This window comes from Gadus morhua, chromosome 6, assembly GCF_902167405.1.
Source record: "Gadus morhua chromosome 6, gadMor3.0, whole genome shotgun sequence".
NCBI classification, from domain to species: Eukaryota; Metazoa; Chordata; class Actinopteri; order Gadiformes; family Gadidae; genus Gadus; species Gadus morhua.
In genome coordinates, this window is record NC_044053.1 from 13,277,954 (window position 1) to 13,300,426 (window position 22,473).

Consider the following 22,473-nt stretch of genomic DNA (forward strand, 5'->3'; position numbering starts at 1 on the left):
ATCACGACTCAGCATTTCTACATCCCCGCTTACATAGTCACCAGAGAGGCCACCCTTATCTCCCTCTCTCTCCCTCCCACTCCCTCCCTCCCTCCCCTCATAGCTTCTCTCTCTTCCGTGCCCCCTCTCTGCCCCTTTGTCTCTCCATATCAGTCCAGTACGCACTCATCTTCCGACAGCGGACCACAGAAGGTTTATTCCTCAGCCACAGAGAATCAGAGTCAACACATCCGAATGTAAAATAGTTGGTAAATTATTTATTAACAATTTTACACCATCTCCATCTCTCTGCAGCAGTAGTTGTATTGAGGGCACATCTGGCTGTCTCTTTCTTTACTAAAAACAATATGTACAACAAGAGACCAACCTTTTCTCATTCGAGAAAGGAACACTTCATGAAAGACTCAGACTTAATTTAGTAAAACATTGATATGTTCATTTACAAGTATAAAAAACAAATCAGATATACAATAAAAAAAAAGGCTTCATATATCAAACAACTCTAAGAAAACTATCGAAAAACGTGTTTTAGTGCAACGGAAAATGTAAAATAAAAAAAGTAGTTTGTACTGTCTCTCTTTGTTTCTCTCTGCTAGAGGAAGGCATGGTGAGGTCTGTGGGAGAGAGGGCGGGGTTAGAGGTGGGTGTCAGCGATGGGGATTCGTCTCAGCTCCACGATCTGGGAGTTGGAGACACTCCCTTCGTCGTGACCCTCGTGGATCGACTCGCTGTCGCTCACATTAAGGCCGGTGCCTAAAGGAGACACATGGAGCCAACTGTCAGCATGAGGGACTCAAACTCAACACTGTGTGTGTGTGTGTGTGTGTGTGCGCGCATAAGTGTGTGTACGTGCGACCGTGTGTGTGTGTTTGTGTGCTTGTGCCTGTGTGCGTGTGTGTGTGCATGTGTGTGCGTGTGGGAAAGTTTTATGCATTCTCAAAGCATTCACTTTAATTCATATAATGGATAAAAGATGCATACATGTGAACCCAAAGAATGTTAGGGGATGTAAACATATTCATATCATCCAGGTCTGGTAATGGTTATTCAGCCTAGCCCAATGGAACAATAACACACAACATCTTTATCCATTTCAATACAGTTAGTTATTATGGAGAAAAATAATGCCATTCAAGGACTTGGGACCATGTTATCGAACCCCTCCACTCTCCTTCATGAGTGTTATGTAGCGTGTTATGTACTCATACAGCGCGTAGCAGAGCAACCAATTACATTTGACAGTGACCCGCGTGGAACGCTTGACCAATGAGATTCCTCGTCCTAACCCTTGCATAACAGACCCCATCGCATGAGTTAATGACCCCATAAACACGCCATACAGTAAATGTGGAACATCCCTTATCCCTATCTCCACCTAATGAGGTCACCACCTTCACTCTAGTGAAGGCACCGGGACACAGAGTCCGGGACGACGTAACCATGGCGTTAACACCCAGCTCAGGTGTACCAGGTGCACTAAGCCTCCCCACGACCCGGGCCAATCAGAGAGGGGCTTCCTATTGTCGGAGACGTGGAGGAACAATGATGTAAGCTGCCCCTTTGGCCTCTGTTTGTACACGTAGGTATAGTGTGTGTGTGTGCGTGTACGTCCTTGTACGTGTTCCTCCAGGTGTTCTCAGGGAGGTCCGGCGAGGAGGTGAGCGCCTCATTATGGAGGCATACAGAGATAATCCCGCTGGGAAGTAACCCTAACCCTTATTATATGGTTCTCGTGATCTGCTCCATGGTGACCAGCTCTCACAGTGGACCCCGGTTGGTTGGAGCTTCAGTCTTACAAGGAGGAGGTTAAGGGGGGGGTTCAGGTGTCGGGGACCCGGTGAGCCGCGGGCTGACTTCAAGGCTTTGCTCATGAGACCTCAGTCACAAGTTACGTTTCGCCCTACCGCCTCAACAAAAGCCTATTTTGAATATCCACAACACGCCCAAAACACATTGGATGTGTGGTTGCATCAATCTCGACAAACAAGATATTTTTGAAAGGAAGGATCAGCAGGATCTCAAAGTGCATCAGAATGCATCATGGGAGGTCTTGTTGCCGATATGCCACCATTTTGTGAAGCCTAGATAGTGTTGTATTAATGTAAAAACCGAATAAACATCAGTATACCCTTACAGCATGCACAACCAATAAGACAAACACACACGCGTGCACGCGCACGCACACGCACACACACACACACAGCTCTGTTCCGGTCTGGAATTGAGTGTACCTCCACTCTAACGACCAAAACACTAATCCCTCCTCATTAGCACCTCTAAATCTCTCAAACTCACACCTGCTGGGTGCTGTGCTCTAATGCGGCTGTTTCCGTAGTAACCTGTGGCATCTGTCTGGGATGGAGATGCGAGACGTGTCTCTCCAGTGAGGCGTCCCACTGGGCCTTGTTAGTATTGGGAAGGTAACCAGGACCCAAGGCACGCACGGAGGGCCGCCGAGATGAACCAGTGCTCTTTAGAACACTCCAAATATCCGGGCGTATCCGGTTCTTTTATTTGAAACACTTTCACTTTAAACCTCTCACTTTTCATATTGATTGTCGAAACTTAACTTCATACACTACGGACACTGTTCAGTTGCTACGAGTTACCACCTTACTGGGTTGCTGTCAGGGTCGTCTGCCCAGCGCTGAATGTGAGGGGAATAAGAACGAGCCGTCTCCTCTGAGAGATGTTCTCAGTCATTGCTCGGGATTCTGCGAGGTCTGAGGCTGCAGACGCCACACCACAACAATCGATGATTTGAAAATGTGAGTTTTAGTATTGTGTTTGTTATTGTGTGTGTGTGTGTGTGGGTGTGTGTGAGCGTGTGTGTGTGAGCGTGTGTTTGTGTGTGTGTGTGTGTGGGTGTGTGTTTGTGCATGTGCGTGTGAGGGTGTGGGTGTGTGTGGGTGTGTGTTTGTGTGTGGGTGTGAGCGTGTGTGTGTGAGCGTGTGTATGTGAGCGCGTGTGTGTGAGCGTGTGAGTATGATATATCGGCTCTCAGCTCATTAAACATTGATGGGGATGGAGGAAGAAAGGTTTCCATGGCAGCAACGATAGTGTGTGGTGGGGGGGGGGGAGTCCAAAAAGGATTGAGTGTGTAGGACCAAAGGTAATAGATACACACACACACACACACACACACACACACACACACACACACACACACACACACACACACACACACACACACACACACACACACACACACAGATAAGAGGATCATATCTTGGCCCTCTGGCTTTGTGTCTAATTGCTAGAGCTGCATAGACACTGTGCGTTGACTGGACAGTTGGCTCACCGGTTTTTAAGGCGAAGATGAGGTCGTCAAACTCCTGGGAGTCTTCGTCGCCGGCCACCAGGTTGTTGACGAAGCCCCCCTCCGTGCCGTAGCTCTCCATCACGGGGCCAGGCCGCAACGCACTGCCGGGCTGACTGCTCAGACGCAGTGAGGCCCGCTCCCAGTCCGACACCTGATACACACACACACACACACACACACACACACACACACACACACACACACACACACACACACACACACACACAATCAGATTTAATGGCCATGCAAGCACTAGGGGCATGTGTAGACCTCTTGCTGCTGCACACGCTTTACATGTGAACCTAATGGTTCACAAAATCAAGTGTCAAATTAAAAAGAGATGAAACACACATGAAGTTAGGGTAATAATTTGTTATTTTTTCTTTTGGTAGGAGTGTGAACAATTCGGCTCTGGTGATGCAGGGGAACTCTTAGTGAGAGATAAATATCAGGTGAAAGTGTGGTCACCAATATTAATATGTCCTTGCAACACACACACACACACACACACACACACACACACACACACACACACACACACTTCAGCCCACATATCAATCAGAGAGCGGCTGCATCGTTGCATCGAGGTCTGTTATAGGTTAGGGTCAGGGGGAGGTCACACGGCCACGCCAGCCGGTAGGGTCCCGACTGGGCCCTGGGGCCACGGCTGGGCCATGGGGCCACGGGGGGTTCAGGGGTGAAAGGCAGGTCAGCCTCTCACCACAAAAAGTGCAGCAAACGCCGTTAGCCGATTTCACAAGTGACGCACTGTGAATGAGTGGAAAAGAAAACACGCAACAAACACATAAACGAAGAAAGGGGTTAAGGAATGAATCCAGAGAGGAGGAGGAGGACAGAGGGAGGAGCGGGTGAAAGAGATGCAGTAAAGGAGATAGAGTGCTAAAGGAGACAAAGAGCGCCTAAAGGTGTGAGATTAGTGTGCGTGTGAGCAGGCGCTATAGGCTCCATTCACAAAGTGTCGGTAATTGTTAAGAAGGAGGATTTTCTCGTTTCAAAAACCTTTATTTCAAACCGGAACAGGGAAACAGTTATTGTATTCAAGTGAATACGGCGAACTGTAAACGGGCATGCCAGTGTGTGTGTGTGTGTGTGTGTGTGTGTGTGTGTGTGTGTGTGTGTGTGTGTGTGTGTGTATCTGTGTGTGTATTGAACTGGTCTGTAACAGGTTCAGACTGTCCCAGGCTGTATTAGGCACCACTAGGCATACAACATCTCCACCCTTTAACACCCGGTGATTTCACGGAACACACACATTTTCAAATTCACACACACAGATTATAAACTCCTATCTTTCCGCGTAAATGTCCTCTTTAAGGCAATAGCTATAGCCCCCTTTAAAAATCAATACTCTTGTTGCTCTCCAGACACTGAGTCTATGTTTGTGTGTGTGTGTGTGTGTGTGTGTGTGTGTGTGTGTGTGTGTGTGTGTGTGTGTGTGTGTGTGTGTGTGTGTGTGTGTGTGTGTGTGTGTGTGTGTGTGTGTGTCTCTCTCTCTCTCTCCCTCTTTCCCTCTCTTCTGCCTGGACGCTCATTCTTTATGTACGATACTACATCGCAGCCACATCAGACTTGCCCAGTCTCCAGAAAGTCAATGTGCACTCATGAATGAAACAAGATTACTGGATTCTCAGAGCGGGAGAGAGACAGAGTGAGGAGAGGGAGAGAGAGAAGGAGAAAGAGACAGCGAAAGAGAAAGAGATGGAGAATGACACAGAGCGAGAGAGAGACAGAGGTAAAGAGAAAGAGACAGAGAGGGTGGGGAGAAAATAGAGAGAGAAAGAGAAAGAGGAAGAGAATGACACAGAGCAAGAGAGAGACAGAGGGAGAAATGGAGAGATAGAGAGCGAGAGTGGTCAGTTGAAACACCAGACTGCTGTTACTGAGAGAAGCGAGACCAGGGAGTAATGATGTTAAATCTGCCCCCTATATCTTTTCCTCTGCCCACCAATCCTCTACTTAACACTCCCCCCCCCTCCTCACTCTCACTCTTTAAACAGATAGACTAGTGCCATATATGGTATTCTCCAGAGGCCTAAGTGCTTGAGAGGCCTACCAAGAACACCCACACACACCACACACCACACACCACACACACACACACACACACACACACACACACACACACACAAACACACACACACACACACAAACAAACACGTACACACACACACTTTGACCCAGTTACATAACCCCCTGCGTCCTCCAACAATAATTGTGGGGTAGTGCCGTGTCAGCCAGGGGGTTTACAAATAGAAAAGGTCTAAAAAGCAAACAATTTCCTTCAGTGTTTTGTGACGTTTCTCGCCCATCTCATTTACCGAACCGGAGCAGTAGGGCCGGACGGGAAGGAAAGGAAAAATAAAGTGGAGTAGTGGGGGGGGGGCTAATTCAACTTGCTGACAGAGGCAGACAGATGTATATCGATAGCTATCTTTGCCCACTTGTGTGTGTGTGTTTGTGTCTGTATGTGTGGATGTACGTGTGGGTCTGTGTGTGTTTCCGCGAGCACGCATGCATGTGTTAACACTTGTGTGTGTGAGTGTGTGCGTGCATTTCTGTATGTGTGTTTCCACCTGCATGCGTGTTTGTATTTGTGTATGTACGTGAGTGTGTGTGTGTGCATTTCTGTGTATGTGTGTGTGTGTGTCCACATACATGCATGAATGTGTTAGCATGTGTGTGTGCTTGCTCCTCTCCTACCTCCTCCATGGCACTGATGAGGTTCTGGGTGGACTTGTTGATGTCCCCGCCCACGGTGGCGGCCCCGCCCTCCTGGTAGGCGGAGTCCGGGGCATCATGGCCGCTCATCTCCACCGTGTAGCTCGCTTTAGCCGGCCAGCACAGCTGGTTGTGCACGACGAAGTACACGGCAAACACATACAAGCCCTGGGGAGGGAGACATGTTTTAGGAAAGACAAGGCAACTTTATTTATATAGCACTTTTCATACACAAGGCAGACTAAAGTGCTTCACGTAGAAACATTTTCCTACAATAGAAATAAAATTGTAGATAAGTAAAAGAAAGAAATAGTATAATAGATAGAATATCTAAAAAAGTTAAAGTTAAAAAAGCATTTTAAAAAGTGTAATGTTTTCAAGATCAGATCATCAGTCTCTCTGGTACCCACGTGGTCCTTTCTCTGAGACTCCAACCCGACCTTAAGGAACTTGGTCCTTTCTCTTGGACTCCAACCCGACATTAAGGAACTTGGTCCTTTCTCTGGGACTCCGACCCGACATTAAGGAACTTGGTCCTTTCTCTGGGACTCCGACCCGACATTAAGGAACTTGGTCCTTTCTCTGGGACTCCGACCCGACATTAAGGAACTTGGTCCTTTCTCTGGGACTCCAACCCGACCTTAAGGAACTTGGTCCTTTCTCTGGGACTCCAACCCGACATTAAGGAACTTGGTCCTTACTCTGGGACTCCGACCCAACATTAAGGAACTTGGTCCTTTCTCTGGGTCTCCAACCCGACATTAAGGAACTTGGTCCTTTCTCTGGGTCTCCAACCCGACCTTAAGGAACTTGGTCCTTTCCCTGGGACTCCAACCCGACATTAAGGAACTTGGTCCTTTCTCTGGGTCTCCAACCCGACCTTAAGGAACTTGGTCCTTTCTCTGGGACTCCAACCCGACATTAAGGAACTTGGTCCTTTCTCTGGGACTCCAACCCGACATTAAGGAACTTGGTCCTTTCTCTGGGACTCCAATCCTTTTAGGAAGTTAGGATTATCAAAACAATATTTATTTTATTATAATAGCTGTTAAAAACACATTATTTGCGCTGACGCACTGACCAAATTATTTTCAACACACTTAATCCATTCACGCATTCAAGTGTTCAAGTTGTGTGACGTCATTTGCGGGCATGACCTCAGCGATGACAGCGCTGCGCTGGACGCGCCCCCTCCTCCCCTAAAGTCCACCACAGGCCGCCGTGAATTGACTCTCAGCGTGCGGGCGCCACATACCACAGAGTTGGACCACATTCCACCAGCCGTCACCGTGCCAGCGGCCCCACACAGACATGAGGGTGGGAGAGCACAGGGCCGTGCACATGTGTGTTCCACGCACATAACGCACGCACAGACACACGCACACCTACCGACCGACCAACGCAAAACCACACACCCACACACACACATGCAGACCTACCGACCCACCAACACTAGGGCTGTAACGATACACAAACTCACGATTCGGTTTGTATCACGATTTTTGACCCACGGTTCGATACATCCCACGATTTTTTGAAATTTAAAAAGCATTTTATTTAAACAACACTTATATACCAATTAACTTAATGTAACATTTAATAACAAATAATTTGGAACACTGAACAGAGTTGAACAGAAAGAATACTATTAAAGTATAGCTAAATGAATAAAGAAATAACGTGTGGGAGGATGCTTTTTTCAACTGTTTGGTTGGTTTAGTCAAATATCCTTATTAGCACTACTTATTAGCCTATGTAGCTTAAATAATGACATAATCAGGCCGTATAGAATGCAACATGTTTAATAGCCTAACTTTCAATAGATGGAGAAAAACCTGAAGGTCATGAACGTCGCAATAACGAGGCGTTACGAGTAGCATATGTGTGTGCGCCAGAATGGCAATGTGCGTATGCGTGTGTGAGTGACGTCAGCGAGTGAGTGGACGAGCGAGGAGAGCGAGCGGTAGCGCGTGTGTCTAGTGAAGAAGCGAACGAGTCCGGTAGAATAAAGTACCCATCCTGTCAATAATCGGTGGCCGCTTCATTCCGACCTATAAGCAGACAAACTGCCAGTCAAATCACACAAAACACTAGAGACAGGATCACACAGGCCCCCTCTGGATAAATGTCGTTCATATCGCATATGAGCACTTCGACGGCTGTGGAGAAATGCGATCCTCCGTAGCCACGGAGGATTGCAGTCGCATACTTACGGCATCGATAGGAGGGGGCGCTGTCAGCAGACTATTATCTAGACAAATTATTAGCAAATTTCAATCGGACAATTTGACCGCAGAGTTAGAAAGGGCGTATCGCGCTTCTGCCTTCTCACACCGCGAGACAGGATCGTGGCTTTGAGTATCGCGATTTTCGGTTTGATACGCGTATCGTTACAGCCCTAACCAACACACACACACACACACACACACACACACACACACACACACACACACACACACACACACACACACACACACACACACACACACACACACACACATACACACACACACACACACACACACACAAACACACACACACACCACAAGAGACAGGGGGGGAGAGTTCTTCCACGCTTAACGGATTGTGAAGGTTTTAATTAGGGTGATTGATTCAAGACGTCCCATGGCACAAGAACGATAAAAAAAGGAATTTGGTACACAGCTTAAGATAACAACTCTTTCTAAATTGATGAATTGTATGAATGATGAATAAAAAGGTCCTTTACCAGGGGGCTGTGGCAGGTTTCCCAGCGCCCAGGGGGTAATGTGTGGGCTTAGGACCAAATTTGCATCCCATTTGTCCAAAACCGGATTAAAATATAACAGAAAGGTAACAAATTAATCAAATGAAGTAAATGATTCTTTTGGCGGCGTGAATGATGCACCATTCAGTTTATAAAGGCTTCTAGATGAGATTGTCCATATTAATCAATTCAATCCAGATGTCTGTTCTGTCCGTATAAATACACACACACACACACACACACACACACACACACACACACACACACACACACACACACACACACACACACACACACACACACACACACACACACACACACACACACACACACATATATATAAATAAATATATGTATAGATTTGAATAAAAAAATAAAAAAAATAAATAAAAAAAATCTTTAGAATTGTATTCATCATTATATATTTCAAAAGAGGGATCTCAGATTATTTACAGCATGATTCTTGACTTAAAATATAGGACTAATATTTTAAAAGTGAAACTATAGATTGGGTCGGCTAGACCTCATGACTCCTTGCCCTGCAGAAAGGAAAAGGACTAACCCAGCCAAGCTAAGCGTTTCCCCAGCGTCCACAGAAGAAAAACCGACGTCTAGGCAGGAAACACGTTGGAATCGCACCGCATCAAGTTATGACATGCCCTCTCTCTTGGAAGAGCTCCCCTAACCTCGGCAAAAATGTAACTTTCCAGTGGAAAACCCTTGTGCCATACGCAATAAGAGCAACCGAGGAGGCCGTACCCTCATTTCCGTGGCTACAAATGTCCTGAAATAGTCAGTGCTGCTCTGTCCTCTGTACAGCACTCGATGGCTGGCCAGGCCTGGGCTTCAGCAAACAGGCCCCTTGTTTTACGGCCGACAGCCAATCAGCACTGGGCCCTGTACAGGCAGATACACTGCAGATACCAGTGGTCCGGCTTTAGCTTCAGAGCACGGCTACGCGGCGGCGCTATCATCATTACCTATGGACTCCCGAAGCCCAGCGGCTTAGGGACAGGAAAATCAACAGTCGGCTCGCAACGGTCAACAGAGAAAGGGACACGGAAGAGCCGCCCTGGAACACGTCTATTGATGAATGTACTGTAAACAAGGTTAGAATAGGGGCTGGGCATGCCCACTGGTAATTAGTGAGCCGCTTGTGGCCTGAAGATGTGTGTGACTGTGCAGAGAGGGAGGCTGTAGAAGAGAACGGATAACAGCACCTGGTTTATTTGTATCGTGACTTGACAATTATTAGAGACAGCCAATGTCAGCTCCTTTGCATATGCAAAGTGAGGCTAATTGTGTGGATGCACACAAACATACACACACACTGGACGCAAGCACGCACACACACACACACACACACACACACACACACACACACACACACACACACAAATGCTGACACACAGACACATGTGTTTGTGTGTGTGTGTGAGTGTCTCTGTGTGTACATGTGCTTGCACAAATGCATGTATGCATAAGCACACACAGAGGATGCGTCCAGTGTGTGTGTGTATGTGTGTGTGCATCCACAGATGGAGCCTCACGTATGTGTGTGTGTGTGTGTGTGTGTGTGTGTGTGTGTGTGTGTGTGTGTGTGTGTGTGTGTGTGTGTGTGTGTGTGTGTGTGTGTGTGTGTGCGTAGCTGTCACTGTGCACGGCACACTGACACACACACAGAGGGTGATTAGCCCTCCATTGAGGAGCCACAGGGGACACAGGGAACCGGCTCTAGCTTAGCGAGCCTGGTTACACAAGTCCTCCCTCTCCCCAGAGGGCCCGGGGCCCCGGAGCCGCGGGGCCGGCTGGAGCAGAGCCAGGACATTCAGACGGAGAGCGGGAAGAGAGGCGGCCGTGAGGGACGAGAGAGTGATGGTGATTGGTCGACTTGTAAAGGAGAGACAGGCCATGATGGTACAGGACAGGAATAGAAGGGAGCAGATAGGAGAAAGACGTATAGGAGAGAAGGAGGATCGCCATGGAAACCGGAACGATTTTTGAGGAAGTTTGTAAAGGAAAAATAAAAGGTTGATCATAGTTAGATGATGGATGTAAAGGAGAAAAAATAGCGTGAAACTGAACTGAAAGACAATGTTGTGATGATTTAACACATTCACCAGATGTATGGAAGGATGCCTGTACTTGGAGTAACTGTTTATATTTTCTTGCTTGTACCAAACAGATAGAAACAACCTTGTAATGAGTTGAGAAAAGTCATTACGAGAGACATTACGAGAGAACAATATCTCAGTCCTAATTATTCACAATGAATTATTTGTAAAGGAAATAGATGTCAGAGTGTGGATGGGTCCTTGGGCCTGTTAAAAAGCTGTGATAAAGCAATGAGGATGTTGTTTAAGGGCTGAGGGGCTTACAAGACAAGACACGGAGAACAACGAGGAGCCATGCTTTAATGATGTCCGGCTCAGCCGTATGTGGTGCTGATCAGGTGGCCTAATGATGTAGAAGCAACGTTTTAAAGAAGCAAAGACAGAGAGAGAGAGAAAAAAACTGATGACGGGAAAGACCTGCAAAAAGTAAAAATTGGACTGATGGTTCAATGTCCAATTGAACCATCAGTCCAATTGGAACTTTTTGCAGGTCAAACATACGGCTGGCAATAATCTAGATAAATTAAAAATTACAAATAAATCTTGTTTTAGGACGTGCTGTACACAGATGCAGTGTGCTACTGTTAACTAGGAATACTGCGGGGGTTTCACTAAAATATTGCAGAATCCTCGTTGGGAACAGACACCTGGGCAGGGTGTTGCATATCCTGTGAGAAGTCAGACGCAGGAATCAATAACACGATGCTATGGTGTCTGTACATATGTACACTGTATCTGTACACTGTACATATGCAGGTGCCTGCGGAGCTAAACAAGCATGCACACACACGCGCACACACACACACACACACACAAACACACAAACACACGCACACACACACACGCACACACACAGTCCACTGACCTCTGCAGAATTCTGTCATGGTTGTGAGTAACCATCTGTTATGTCCCATGCAATCACAAACAACAGTTTGGAAGACAACATGGAGGTCAACTCCATAGAGGGGAAAACAAACCCAATGGAAACCTCTCTGCGGGATGAGAACTCCATGAGAACTCCATGAGAAGTTTAGCAGCGCCTTTGACGTGGCATGAAACAGCATGTTGCGTCCGCACGATGAGCACGATGGAAGATCACAACTTCAAAGAACTTCCCCAAGCCTGCCCCACACTAACCTGCAGTAGGTGATCAGAATCGCACAGGGATTGGCCTAAAGCAGGTGTTTCTGCAAACTGTTGCCTTGGATTCACTTTTAAACCACGGCATCATTGTGTTGTTCTAAGGTGAACCTGGAGGGGCTTGTGCCCTGATCACGGGGAGAGCGTACCATCTCAACAAACAAAGGGCTAGCCGGCTTACCCTTTGTGGTTTTACCTGTTTATGGGTCAGACAGACAGACAGACAGACACAGACGCACACACACACATTCATTGCAAACAATAGCACATTTTCTTTCCCTTTTCATATTCCTACATGTACGTATCCTGGTGAAAACTAGGTCAGTTCATCCTTTGGTCTCCTGAAATCATTGTTGCCTGACACAGTTCATATCAAAGGTTGTTTGTCTGTTTCTCAACGAGGATGCTGCCATATTTGTGAAACCCCCGCAGTATTCCTAGTTAACAGTAGCTAAAAATAGTACACTGCATCTGTGAACTACACACGTACAGCACGTCTTAAAACATCCCAAAGGCCAAGATATGATTGCAAAAGAAAAAAAATGTTTTTAATTTTTAATTTATCTCCGCTAGATTATTGCCAGCCACAAATATGTGAAGTGTGTGTGTGTGTGCGTGTGTGTGTGTATGTTTTTGTGTGTGTGTCATAGCCTTGAAGTTCTTAAGCACAACACCTAAATCCAAAGTTCAGAATAGATGAAGCAGAGAGGGAACATAACAGCCTCTCGGCCTAAGCCAGAGCTTCTACGCTCGCTCAAATAAAATCATTAGCAACTTCTAGTAAAACTACACACACAGATCTGAAGATAAAAATGGCCTTGGTTGCAGTCGGTTTACAGCAATCACCCACTGATGAGGCACAAGATAAGCCACATACACGGTGTGTGTGCGTGTGGGTGTGTGCGTGTGTGTGTGCGTGTGGACCAATAGCAAGACCTCTCACAGCGCAGCCACATTCTTCCGACGACTTCGCTCGGTAAACAAACCGTGACGCCTGCGGACACAAAGCCATCTGGCAGGGGGGCGCTACGGACGACGGCGTCTGTTGACAATGACATCGCCGCCGCTCACCGGACCGGGCGGCGGCGCGAGTTGACTTTAGTGCGAGACTGTCGTCTTTGGCGCGCCGACGCCACATATCACCGGTGGTCCCCGCTGACCCCGGTGGCACACTTTACAGGAAGATGACGTCTCCGAGGGACAGGGATGTTCTGTACCTCCTGGCCCTCAAGACCACAGTGAGACCGTCACGAGCAGAGGCCTGCAGGAGCCGAGGCAGAGGGGGGGGCTGGAGGCTTCGCAGGCTCGATGGACAGTTGTTGTGGAAAGGGACGGGTTTGAGGTCAAAGGTCATGCCGATTCTAAAGAGCTGACAGCCTCAATAAATGTGGAACTGTTTCTAATATGGGAAATGGGGACAACAGAGTCTGAGAAGTGTTGTCTTATCGGATACGCAGAGAAGAGATAGGGGAACAGACAGAAGAGGGAGATAAGGGAGGGGTCAGAAACGATAAAGTGTGCAAACACGAAAGACAGTTTCAAAGGCAAATGAATGACCAGCAAGATTCAGAGCACGGGTGGGGCAAATTAAATGACTCGACCGTTTTCTTGAGAAGGCTTCATTGTTCACATTGTTTTATGACCATCGGTGTTTGGTTTGGCGACACAAACGTCAGACTTTGGCCTGCAGTCCAAGCACCTTGGAATGGGGAATGAATCGAGAACAGCGACACTTCGCTTTCAAAACCTGGGGCTCCCCAGAGAGAGGAACAGGGGGTTTCAGAGGAGGATCGGACGCAGGTCAATCACTGAGTAAGCAAAACACACATACACACACACACACCCACACACACACACACACACCCACACGCACGCACACACGCAAATGCACACACGCACACACACACATTCACACACACACAAATGCACTGCTTAACTCAACACTTTATTGTGACTGTGTGAAATCACACTATGAAATGCAAACAAACCAGACCTCCCGTCACCCCCGGGCGGTTCTCTATGCACCTCGAAAGGCTCTCTGAGGCCCTGGGCTGGGCCTCAGCAGGGGGCGTTCAGGGCTCTAAGAGTCCTGATGAAAAGGAGCATGACGCTCTGAACAGGGACGGGAAGCAGCCTCACTGAACTCACCAGCAGGATGTTGAAGATGACGTAGAGGACGAGCATCCACAGGTCCCTGTAGCCCAGGTGGAGTCCGGCCCACAGCCACACCAGAGACACCAGCAGGAACAGGCAGAGCACCATGGGGACTTCTGCAAAACACAAACACACACAGGGATGAATCCTCTGATAGGGTTACAGTAACGTCACTGTTATGGGCACCAAGGACAGAATGCCTCACAAGTCTGAGTGGTGGTCTGTTGAACAGTGCAGCTCTGGCTATGATACACACACACACACACGCACGCACACACACACACACACACACACACACACACACACACACACACACACACACACACACACACACACACACACACACACACACGCACACACACACACACACACACACACACACACACACACACACACACACACACACACACACACACACACACCAATATACACACACACACACACACACACAGCCACAAACACTCTCTCTCTCTCTCTCTCTCTCTCTCTCTCTCTCTCTCTCTCTCTCTCTCTCTCTCTCTCTCTCTCTCTCTCTCTCTCTCTCTCTCTCTCTCACACACACAGACACACACAAACATCCAGCAACAAACACTCTCTCTCTCTCACACACACACACGCACACACACACACAGCTATAAACTCTCTCTCTCTCTCTCTCTCTCTCTCTCTCTCTCTCTCTCTCTCACACTCGCACACACACACACACACACACACACACACACACACACACACACACACACACACACACACACACACACACACACACACACACTACTAGAGAGGAACAAATGTGTGATGTCAAAACCTAGTGTGTCTGTGTGTGCGTGCATGCCTACCATTAAGTGCTACTATTTAAACAATGTTGGTGAAAGTAACAACACTGCAACATTACACAACTCCATCACCCTTGTCAGTGTCACCAGGAAGGCATTGAGTCCAGATGGCTGGAGTAGCAATTGTTGTTATCAGTGGAAACCTTTGAGTAAGTAATACTTTACTAATAACTTTAGTCTAGACAGCGAACCGACTCAGCTGGGCCACAAAAACAGGGAGGAGATAACAAGGAGATAATGCAGCACATAGCTGTAGCAACTGTTAATCACAAGGCTGGATGGAGCAAGGCTAGTCTGGCTCTGAGGTAAAGGCCGGCCCAGAATATCAGGACGCATACAGATAGAGAAAAAGAGAATTCAAAACATATAAAAAGAGAAACTTCACACACCATAGGGGATCACTTGAGCAAAGATTTGAAAATCACCAAATAAAGAGTGAAAGCCCCCCCCCCACACACACACACACACACACACACACACACACTCCTCGCTGGGTGTGGCGCTGTGTTGTAGAGCCAGTTCTGAACCAACATAATCAGCGACTCATACCACTCATGCTTAGAACGCGATTCCAGCTCTCACGCTCGCACCCTCTGGGCCAATCAGCCTCAAGGTCACGCGTGTGGCCCCTCCCCTCCCCGAAACTGCGACGACGCTTTCTATGTAGGAACAGACGGAGAGGGCTGGGCACCGGGGACAAATGCGTCTCAAGTCAACACTTTGATTGGCCCATTGACGGCACAGGGTTGATCAAATAAAACAACCAGAACTACAGACCCCTCCCCACTGCCATCAGGCCACAAGATGCGGCCCGTCTATGATGGTAGACGACCCAGAGAGATCCCTGCAGTGGTGTCGGCAGATAGGAGACCCTTCTCTGTGGTAGAGAATACGGCGTCCAAGAGTTTACACCGCTTGACGCTCGATACACTATAACTTGTATCACGCACTTCACCCATACAGTTATACCTGCCGTAAGGACTTCGATCGGCCCATAGTTTGCTGATCTATTGTAGATTGTAAGTTGTGTTTCGAGGACTTGTATCCGTGTTATGAAGCAGGAACTTCTGGAATGTTCACGTTTCAATGTGCTGCTGGAAGACTAGCTATTGGTGTTGTGCACTGTTACGGAAAATCGAAATCTAAAAGGAAAAGATGTGAGGCACTTATTTTGTGGATGTATCGAAAACCACTACACCGAGTCTTCAGAACCATTTATACACACATGCATATATATATACATCTGGAGGATATCTGGAGGATACATGCTGTAATTGCGTGTGTGTGCGTGCGTGCACAGCACACCTCCTTTGACAACCATCTCAGGGCTGCAGAGAGAACACGATGTGCCGTTCCTGCTGTCCTACTGTGCACTAGCATCTGGGCCCCCCCCCCCCCCCCCCCCCAACACCCCACCCTCACCCCCGGGGTCCTGTTGGGAGGAGCACATCAGCCATCCATCTCCTCCTGGAGTCATCCTGTTGGCAAGACATTTCGTGGTGGTTGTGACGCCCGGGGGGCCGTGATGTGATGAGATGCCCTGAGGAGGGGCGTCTTAATGAATGGGAATGATTATGAAATGATTACCAAATGAGAGGACGCACAAGCTCGGCAGATGGGTGCTTGTGGGGAGGAAAATTCAAATCTCTTATGACCCTATCGCCGAAATCGGCCCTTGATTCCGTTACTGTTCGAATATCGACTTCTGCAGCTTCACTCGACCTATTCGGAAAATACACTTTCCTAGACAGAAAGTTACGCAGCAAGCTCAACTCGGGAATCACCGGCGGTTGACTAATAGGCGATGTGTAGGCCAGTCTGTAGGGGTCAGATCACAAGTAGGATGTAAACACAGGGCACGGGCCCCCGGGTCTGCCCAGGAAAACCCCCACACCAGGGTGTCGGCTCCTCCACCCTGCCGGCAGGCCCCCGCCACAGCACGGACACACGTTTCTTGTCCCTTCCCCCCCCCCCCCCCCCCCAACACCCCCCAGTACCTTTAAGGTTGTCTTTCAACTCTTCGCAGGAGCATTTCTCACCATAATGGTGCTTTTTTCAGTTCCTTTCCACGCCTGCTTTCGCTTTATGTGACGTGCTTTTGCCCGCGGTGGCTCTTTACTCTCACAAAGGTGAAATGTTTCGGCACACGTCGACAAATCGCATTAAACGCTCCTTTCATATGGATGTGGGAGTGGCAGGTTCTGGAAGGGTTCACCTTTGAAAAAATCTATTTGAGACTACAGCCCGGCCCTTTCATTCCCAGTGTCCGGGGGCTCACAGACATCCCCTGTGTGTCGCCACGGCGACCTGCCTTTCCTGTCCGCCTCTCCTCACACGTACGGGTGTGCCAGCCTCATGTGTGTGCCAACCACATGTGGTTTCCTCTTCTCCCTCTAAGGTTTTTCTGACCGTGGAAGCGAATTCCAGGTTGTGGACGTTGAACAGCTCCGGGCAGGTTAATGCCCAGTGGATGTACGGAGGAGGGAAAACTACTCACACACACACACACACACACACACAAACACACCACGTGCATGCACGCACACACAAGCACACACACCCACACACACGCGCCGGCAAACCAACACATACACACACAACGTTACAGGTGTGTTTAAGCATTTAAAAGCATTCCATTTTGACACGCTCCTCTAAGGAAAGTTGGTAGCTTTTGGCAGGTATTCCACTTCCTGGTGTCTTTCAACAAACATCCGGCCTCTACTCTTTTTTTCCATGTCATCGCACTTTGAGATTCCTCATGTCATCATTCTGGAGTGAGTGTGTGTGTGATGTCCGCTCTCAGCAGCCTGGCCTGGCCTTAGTCAGACTTATTCGATACTAGGGCTAGGTGAGGCTGCACGCCCTAGGTTCATTGTGTAATCAGTGCACACAGGTTCAACCGCCCATCACCTCAAACACTCAATAGTCTCGCTTAGACTCTACAATAAAGCAGTTCACTTAACCTCCACCCGTGGAGCGTTCATTGTCGGAGCGCAGTAAAGCCAGGTCAGACTGGCAGGGAAGACCGGTACAATCATCACCATCATAATGATAATAACACACAGACCAGACATGAGTGGACCAGGGTAAACACAGGCTTCCTATACTTCTCTCCCCTACAGTTGCCCTTGGTGTCACTTCTCTTATAACATTTTGAAGCTGATATATGACGTATACTTCCTGAACAGGCAAACTAATAAAAGTGACCTCCCCTCTACATCGGACAGACGTGCGGACGAAGACGGACACGCTGAAGTGCTCTGATTCGTCATGTGGCGGCTCTCTCTCTCTGTTTATCTACGCCAGCCGCTTCGGTCGCACCCTCCCAGCATGAGAACTGCATTCCCAGTGGACACAGAGAGGCCCCAGTGCTCCTGAGAGAGAGGGATGGAAGGGACGGAGAGGGAGGGGGAGGGAGGGGGAGGGAGAGAGGGAGGGAGAGGGAGGGGGAGGGAGGGTGAGGGAGAGAGGGAGGGAGAGGGAGAGAGAGGGAGGAGAGGGAGGGGAGTGGGGGGAGGGAGAGGGAGTGTGAGGGAGAGAGAGGGAGGAGAGTGTGAGGGAGAGAGAGGGAGGAGAGTGGGGGGGGAGGGAGAGGGAGAGGGAGGGAAGGAGGGAGGGAGGGAGGGAGAGGGAGAGGGAGGGGAGGGAGGACGATGCTGGAGTTCAGGCCGAGAAGAGATCAGCAGCAGCTGCCATAGCACCGAACAGGCCTGGAGCCCCACACACACACACACACACACCACACACACTAACATACATACACGCACACACATGCACACACGCACACACGGACACATACAAACACACACACACACAAACTCCTGTGCCGAGTGTTAGGGTGGCGATGACAAAAAAAAAAAGAAGCTACCTTGAGTAGGTTCATTAAAATAAACACAGCTGAGTCTCGGTGTTATTGTTTAACTCACATGCTCGGCCAAAAATAACAACTTAGAATATCACTACAAAGTCCGACCGCGCACGACCTTCCAGAAATAACGGCCCACAACAACAGCCTTTATTACTTTAAATGACAGCCTTGGCTTTGGTCCGCTGTCCCGTGGTCCCATCGGAGGCAGGGCTCTGGTGTGTTTGGGAGGCCTTGCACTTTTAAACCGAGCCGACCAAAACGCAGCACTGCTTCTCTGGTGCTAAAAGAACAAGGACACGCTGATTGTACGCTATCCTTGTTGACAATATCCTCCAGAAATCTGGAAGGGTCATGGAAGGAAATGTATGGGAAAGTATGGAAGGTGTTATCTGTTGGTGGCCCAGAATCAGAGGAGAAAGGCAAACGTTTTCTGTCTCGTGACGTAGAAGTTAGACCATTATATATCATCATATGTCTTATGGCCCTTTAGGGTGAATTTGGATGTGTGCTGGAGCCATCTGTCAAAGAACACGTTAGTCTGGTGAGAGCTACTTGACGAATCCATTCACCCTGACACGGCAAGGGCAAATGGCCGACAGCCAACGCACAGACGACAATGTTATCGTTTCAGTTGTATAACTTTATTGTTCTTTGAGATTCTGCACAACACATGCCGATCACCCTGATGCACGGCAGCCTCTATTCCTTCATGTCTTTCAATGAGGGCCAATCCGGTGTGAGCGCCTTCCCTTGTCGTAAACACATCGCGGTCACGGCCACCCTCCCTGCTCTGTTCTACTCTGTTGACAAACACAGGTAAACCAAACAATCCAAAAGAACATATCGTACAAACACACGCACGCACGCACGCACGCACGCACACACACACACACACACACACACACACACACACACACACACACACACACACACACACACACACACACACACACACGAACACACACACACACACACACACACACACACACACACACACACACACACACACACACACACACACACACACGAACACACACACACACATCCATTTGCCATGGTGTCTGTATGCGTGTGCGTGTGTTTGTGTTTGTACAGTATGTGGTTGTGTGTGTGTGTGTGTGCAGACACACACACACACACACGAACACACACACACACACACACATCCACACACGCAAACACATACCCACACACACACACACTCACACACACCCACACACGCAAACACATACCCACACACGTGCAAAGGAGAACCTTGCCACCCAAAAGAGTTCAGAGCAGGTGAACACTGGTTTGACGCTGTGGGATGGTATGACCTGGTCCCGCGCTGCGGTGAAGAGAGCCCTACAGAGGCACAATTACTGCGTGGAAAATGACATGAAGGCATTCTTGCCAAGTTACGTTTAATATTTCATGTTCATGAATCTCTATCACAGAAGTCTATTACTACTACTACTGCTGCTAATACTACTACTACTACTACTACTACTACTACTACATGGATGTTATTAACAGTGTTGGCAGTGGGGCTTTTAGCACATATATTCACCCTGGAAAAACTGCTGAAGAGGCAAAACAATCAAGGTTGCCCGCTTGTGAAAAAATGATCGAGTTACAATTGAGCAGTTCCTAATGGTTATATCTTTTTAAATCCTTTTACGATTTTGCGGCCAAATTGAAGTAAAGTCAATAGTAGCCCGTGTACAACGGATATAAAAGCACATGGAGGAGACAAAGTAAAAGTGTTGTTGGAGAGAAGGATGCATGTGATTGGTCCTCAGACTCAAACCAGTTTGAGTGTTTGGTGTTTGCAATGGAACCCGGCCCTGAAACCCAGATATCGTTATGACGTTTGGAAAATGAATGGCAAGCCCAGATCACCTTGTGTTGTTCAAACACCCTGTCGTGTTGCAGCCTGACCGTTGCTTCATTTCCTTGAGGCACAGAGAGCTGGCGGGAAGGAGGAAGGAAGGGAGAGAGGGAGGGAGAGAGGGAGAGGGAGCAAAGGAGGGAGGGAGAGAGGGAGGGAGGGAGGGAGGTAGAGAGAGGGAGGGAGGGAGAGAGGGAGGGACGGAGGGAGGGACGGAGGGAGGGACGGAGCGTGAGAGGGACGGAGAGAGAAAGAGAGAGGGAGAGGGAGCGAAGGAGGGAGGGAGAGAGGGAGGGAGGGAGGGAGAGGGGAGGGAGTTAGAGCGAGAGGGAGGGAGGGAGAGAGGGAGGGGGAGAGTTGGAGGGAGAGAGGGAGGTAGACAAAGAAGGAGGGAGGGAGAGAGTGGAAGGGAGAGAGGGAGAGAAGGAGGGAGGGAGGGAGAGAAAGAGAGTAAAAGAGCTACGGATAAAAAGAAGGATTGCAGGAGGTGTGGTGGGTTCGAAAGAGACAGGAAGAAGTCAACAATAACAATGCCCCAGAAGATTAAAAAAAGTAGCACATTTCTCTGGAATAACACAAATGAGGCAACAAGGATGTAAACAAGGTTTACTCCATTGGCAAAGATGTTCTTTATGTAGACTGACTTTATATTGGAACACCTCCAGAAATCGTGCATCAGTCACAAAATAAATAAGAACAAAACATTCATAAATGCACTTACAAAAGCATACATGCACTCTTTGACTAGACTAGATATAGTCATTTGAGAGTTGATATCTGTATTCATATACTATTAGAAGATGATTTAATTTTTGCTTAATATTTTCATACTTTTCCTTGGAAGAAATTTGAAATGTAGTTATTGATGTATTTATGCTGGCAGTGCATTCCGTGAAATAAACTTAAAGTAAGAGGGCGATGTATTACACTTTGGCCTGTTGTAGAACCCATTCATAGTGGTGCTTTGAGTAGCATGTGCTCTGCCCAGCTTGCCCTCACCTCTGCCTCCCATTCTCTCTCTCTCTTCCACTTTCTACGACACACCAGTGCAAACAACTTCAGCAGCTGGGGAAGATGACAAAAATAAAGCCTCATTCAGCCAACCTGAAACCTCTGCCTGCCCTCTCCGCTCCTAAAACGGTTCCTTCACCCAGACATATAATCCCTTCCCTCCTTGTGCCTCCCCTACCCTCCATCCTGGCCCTGGCTGTGTGCTGTCTCCTGCCACAACCGCCTCTGCAGACCGGCAGCTTTTCCAGCCCATTCTACCCACTGCACCCCGAGTTAAACCCTCATGGAGGTTGAGATGAGGTTTAAAACACACGTACTCCCACACACATGCAGACGCTTATATTAGAGAGGGAGGGAGGGAGGGAGGGAGGGAGGGAGAGAGGGAGGAAGGGAGAAAGGCAGGGAGAGAGAGTAAGCGAGTAAAAGAGCGAGAGAGAAAAAGAAGGATTGAAGGAGGTGGTGTGGGTTCGAAAGAGACAGGAAGAAGTCAACAATAAAAATTCCCCAAAATACAAAAAAAAGTAGCACATTTCTCTGGGATAAAACACACAAACTCCCACACACATGAAAACGCTTATATTATAGACAGAGTCCTATAAATCCCTCCATTCTGTGGCCCAAAAACAACCCCGCTGGCACGGCTCGTATTCGCTATAGGTAGCCAACGGGCCACACA

At 48.3% G+C, this 22,473-nt stretch overlaps 1 protein-coding gene across 1 annotated transcript in view; it reads right to left on the minus strand.

Annotated features, from left to right (window-relative positions):
• Positions 1-235: 235 nt before the first annotated feature.
• adgrv1 (adhesion G protein-coupled receptor V1) overlaps positions 236-22,473 on the minus strand; it is a 127,446-nt gene continuing 105,208 nt past the window's right edge. The window contains exons 91-94 of the mRNA XM_030359141.1: positions 14,210-14,331; positions 6,044-6,229; positions 3,302-3,473; positions 236-753 (exon numbers count right to left, since the gene is read on the minus strand). Coding sequence (XP_030215001.1) covers positions 635-753; positions 3,302-3,473; positions 6,044-6,229; positions 14,210-14,331 — 599 coding nt within the window. The 3' untranslated portion in view covers positions 236-634. The remainder of the gene's footprint in view (positions 754-3,301; positions 3,474-6,043; positions 6,230-14,209; positions 14,332-22,473) is intronic.